This window comes from Haliaeetus leucocephalus, unplaced genomic scaffold, assembly GCF_000737465.1.
Source record: "Haliaeetus leucocephalus isolate CR32 unplaced genomic scaffold, Haliaeetus_leucocephalus-4.0 Scaffold395, whole genome shotgun sequence".
In the NCBI taxonomy this organism is placed as follows: Eukaryota; Metazoa; Chordata; class Aves; order Accipitriformes; family Accipitridae; genus Haliaeetus; species Haliaeetus leucocephalus.
Genome location: NW_010972831.1, coordinates 2254681 through 2257984, shown reverse-complemented (window position 1 = coordinate 2257984; position 3304 = coordinate 2254681). Strand labels below are relative to the sequence as shown.

General features: G+C 63.0%; 1 protein-coding gene across 1 annotated transcript in view; it reads right to left on the bottom strand.

Moving 5' to 3' along the window:
- Positions 1-1733: 1733 nt before the first annotated feature.
- The window catches only part of GAS2L2 (growth arrest-specific 2 like 2), a 4095-nt gene continuing 2524 nt past the window's right edge, over positions 1734-3304 (bottom strand). The window contains exons 5-6 of the mRNA XM_010573911.1: positions 3111-3222; positions 1734-2943 (exon numbers count right to left, since the gene is read on the bottom strand). Of these exons, the coding sequence (XP_010572213.1) occupies positions 1734-2943; positions 3111-3222 (1322 nt within the window). The remainder of the gene's footprint in view (positions 2944-3110; positions 3223-3304) is intronic.

Sequence of the window (3304 nt, the reverse complement as noted above, 5' to 3'; positions counted from 1 at the left end):
AAAAAAAGGTTATAAATATAATTGTTATATTCTATTGTACTTTATAGACAGAGAAAGTTATATTAGTAATGATAACTCTCACTGCTTTGACAGCATTTCCCAGCTCCTGAGAAAATGAGGGCTACAAAGAGCTACTTTCCCAAGAGCCCAGGAGGGGGTAGGTGGTGGTACCCACCGGGTGCAGGCAGGGAAACTGAGGCAGGGAGGTCCGGCGTGTGGCCAGGCTCGCGGGGATCAGAGCAGCCAGGAGCACAGCAGCAGCTACAAGCGACCCGCGCCTTGCCCCTGCTCACACCCTTAGTACAAAGTGTTACCGCTCGCCCAATGCCACCCTGGTCCTGCTAAAAATAACCTGCTCCTGAGCCTGGGAGAGGCTGAGGTTGTCCCCACCGCTGTCCCCAAGGCAGCGCTGGGTTCCTGTCCCCCCCTCCCCGTGCGCATGGTGCTGCAGGAGGTGATGCCTGGGTTCAGTCCAGTCCTGGCAAGAATGCTTCCCTCTCCTCCTCCTCCTCCTCCTCCTGCCCCGGTGAGTGTCCCGGTTGCCTGGACTTGGCTTTCCTTTCCTCCCCTGGACTTCTTGTCGGAGATTCCCGAGGTGTCTACACCGCCTGTAACGCCCTGCACCCCCTTCTTTGAAATCGAATTAAAAATCAGGTCTGTCCCCCCTTGTTCTGTACCCGCTTTGCTGCTCTTTGCCCGTGGCACCCGATTTCTCGCCGCCCCGCTGCCGCTCTCACAGTCCTTCTGTGAGAGGCAGTGGTCCAGGGTGGGGGAATTTGTTTCTCCCCTGCAAAAGGAGTATTTTTGCAAGCAGGTTTTGCATCCCCAGGGCACCGGCACTCGCCCTTCCCTCTCCTCTGCAGGGCTGTGGGTCTGGCTTCATGCTTTTTTGGAAAACAGGGTTCTTCTGGTCCCCAGGGGGCTTTCGGAGGGATGTTTGCTGTACACACAGACAGCAGACCAGCGGCATGAGTCCCCTTCATCGGCCGTGACCCCCCCATCAGGATTATCCTCTCTGCCTCCCTACCCACACAGAAAAGATGCCGGAACAGAAGAGCTTTGGTTTATCTCTATTGCACAAACAACATTGCTGGGTCCATGGCTGCAGGCTCTGGAGTACGGCGGTGCCGGCAGCGAGCCTTGGTGACAGCCATCACCCCAACCATCACCACCGAGGTGACCACCAACCCCCCCCGCGTCTCCCACCTTCACCCATAAGGAAGCCCACGGAGTTCAGCAAGGGTCACCTCCTGTGACCCCCCGTGACCTGAGAGACTCAAACACTCATGAAGGCTCTTGGTGCTGTAAGACATGAGGATCATTAGGCCCATTGTACAGATGGGGAAGACTGAGGTACGAGATGGTTTGCACACTTGGATGCCAGGTACACGGTGTCCCCGCTTTAGGGGTCACCATAGGGGCTGGCTACACCCCTCTTCCCTGCAGAAAGTGCCCCATTCTTTCCATTTGGGGCTGGATTTTTCCACCCAAACCAGTACAAGAGCACCTATTTAGGAGGAGAATTACCAGCCCCCAAAAAAAACCCCCACAGGGAAGGAGGGGGTGCAGCTCCAAAGAGCAAGGAGGGGACGACCCTCCCCCCGGGTTGCCTGGGACCAAATCCATTGTGCTGCCCACGCTGACCTCGAGCACCGCAACTCTGGCCTCAGCATCGCTCCCACCTTCGGATGAGGGAGGGGGTCCGTCCCCACCAAAACGCGGGACTTGGGGGGTCAGACCCACGCCTCCTCATCATCCTCGGTCAGCCAGGCACCGCTGTCAGCCGGCGAGGGCTTGGCCCCGGAGCGGGTGCCACTGGGCTCGGGGTGCCGGGGGGGTCCCGGGGGGTGATGCTGGCCCCGGGGGGCTGGTGGGCGCTGCCCCAGCGGGGTGGGGATACGCGAGGGGCGCTTGCCCGGCCTGTGGTCCCGCCGGGGACGAGCCTTGGGCCGCAGCTTCAGCTTGTAGATGGAGGGCACGCGTTCGGGTTTCTTCAGGCACCGCCGGGGCTTGGGGACGTTGCTGGCCCTGGGTCCCCGTGGGGTCTGACCCCCTGCTCCCAGCACCTCCGCCTCCCCCCCAGCCGGGAGGGCGGTGGGCTGCGGGGCAGCTTGCGGGGGTGTTTTGGGGACCCAGTTCCCCAGCCCCACGGGGCGCAGGGGTTGCCTCCCACGGGAGAGTTCCTCCACCACCCTGCCATAGCCGGGGGGCTGCACGTGTCCCCAGCATCCCCGGAGACCCTCGTTCCCTCCGCTGGGGTCACAGGCTCCCCCCGGTTTGTCCGCTGGCACCCCAGGTCCCTCAGCACCCCCAGCCCTTGGGCTCGGGGCTGGGTGGCACTGCTGGGTTCCCTGGGGACCCTCCCCAGCATCACAGACCTTGCACCCATCTGCAAAATGAGCCGGAGGGCTGGGGGGCTGGCAGACCGCTGGGCTGGCTTTGATGGGGGATTTAATGCTGCCGTCCTGTTTCAGAGGCTGGCTGGAGGAATTTCGGGGTGAGGGTGGTTGGCCCCGGCCAAGAGCTCCCTGGCTCCCTTCCCGCGGGCTTTTCTGGCTCTGTGAGTCTCCGCGGGCATCCTGGTGCAGGACGGGGGCACAAACCTTGATGGGGCTGGGGGCACGGGGTGTTGCCGCAGCAGGGACCCCCCCTTCTTGGGGCATGGCAGCTGCCACAGATTTGCCTCCTTGCTGGGTGCTTTTTCGAGATGTCAGCCTGGTGCTGGGTGCCATGGACCTGCCCCGTGCTGGTGCCAAAAGGGTTTTTCCCGGGGTGCTCCCACACGGCGCGTGGCGGACCCCCACGCTGTCCCGTGTGCCTGGGGCCAGGCGGGAAGGGGTGGGCGCCCGGCACATCGTCCCACGGCCGAGGGAGCTGGGTCGAGCGGGTGACCTGGAGGGTGGTGGCTGCCTCCTCGAAGCGGCAGCCGGTGGCTCCTGTGTCCTGCAAGAAAAGAGAACGGAGAAGGGCCTGGGAGCTGCTGCGTCCCCCCTCCATCCAGCCGGCTGCTGGGCACCTCCGTAAGGGAGGGATAAAATAATTCAGGGATGTGAGAAAAACTATTCTGAAACCAGGCGGTTTGGGGCACGAAGCATCTCTACATCGCTTACCTGCCTGAAGGGACCCCCCGGCGAGGGCTGGCACCCGGTGGGTGACCCGAGCCCTCTGGCGAAGGGGTGGCAGGGGACCGGGGGCCGGGGGTGACACGGGACCCCCAAGCGACTGGAGGCAGGGGACTCTGCGAGCGGCTGACCAGCAGCGTGGGCTGGGACTGGCCGCGAGCGGCTGGCCTCGTGGGGCGGCG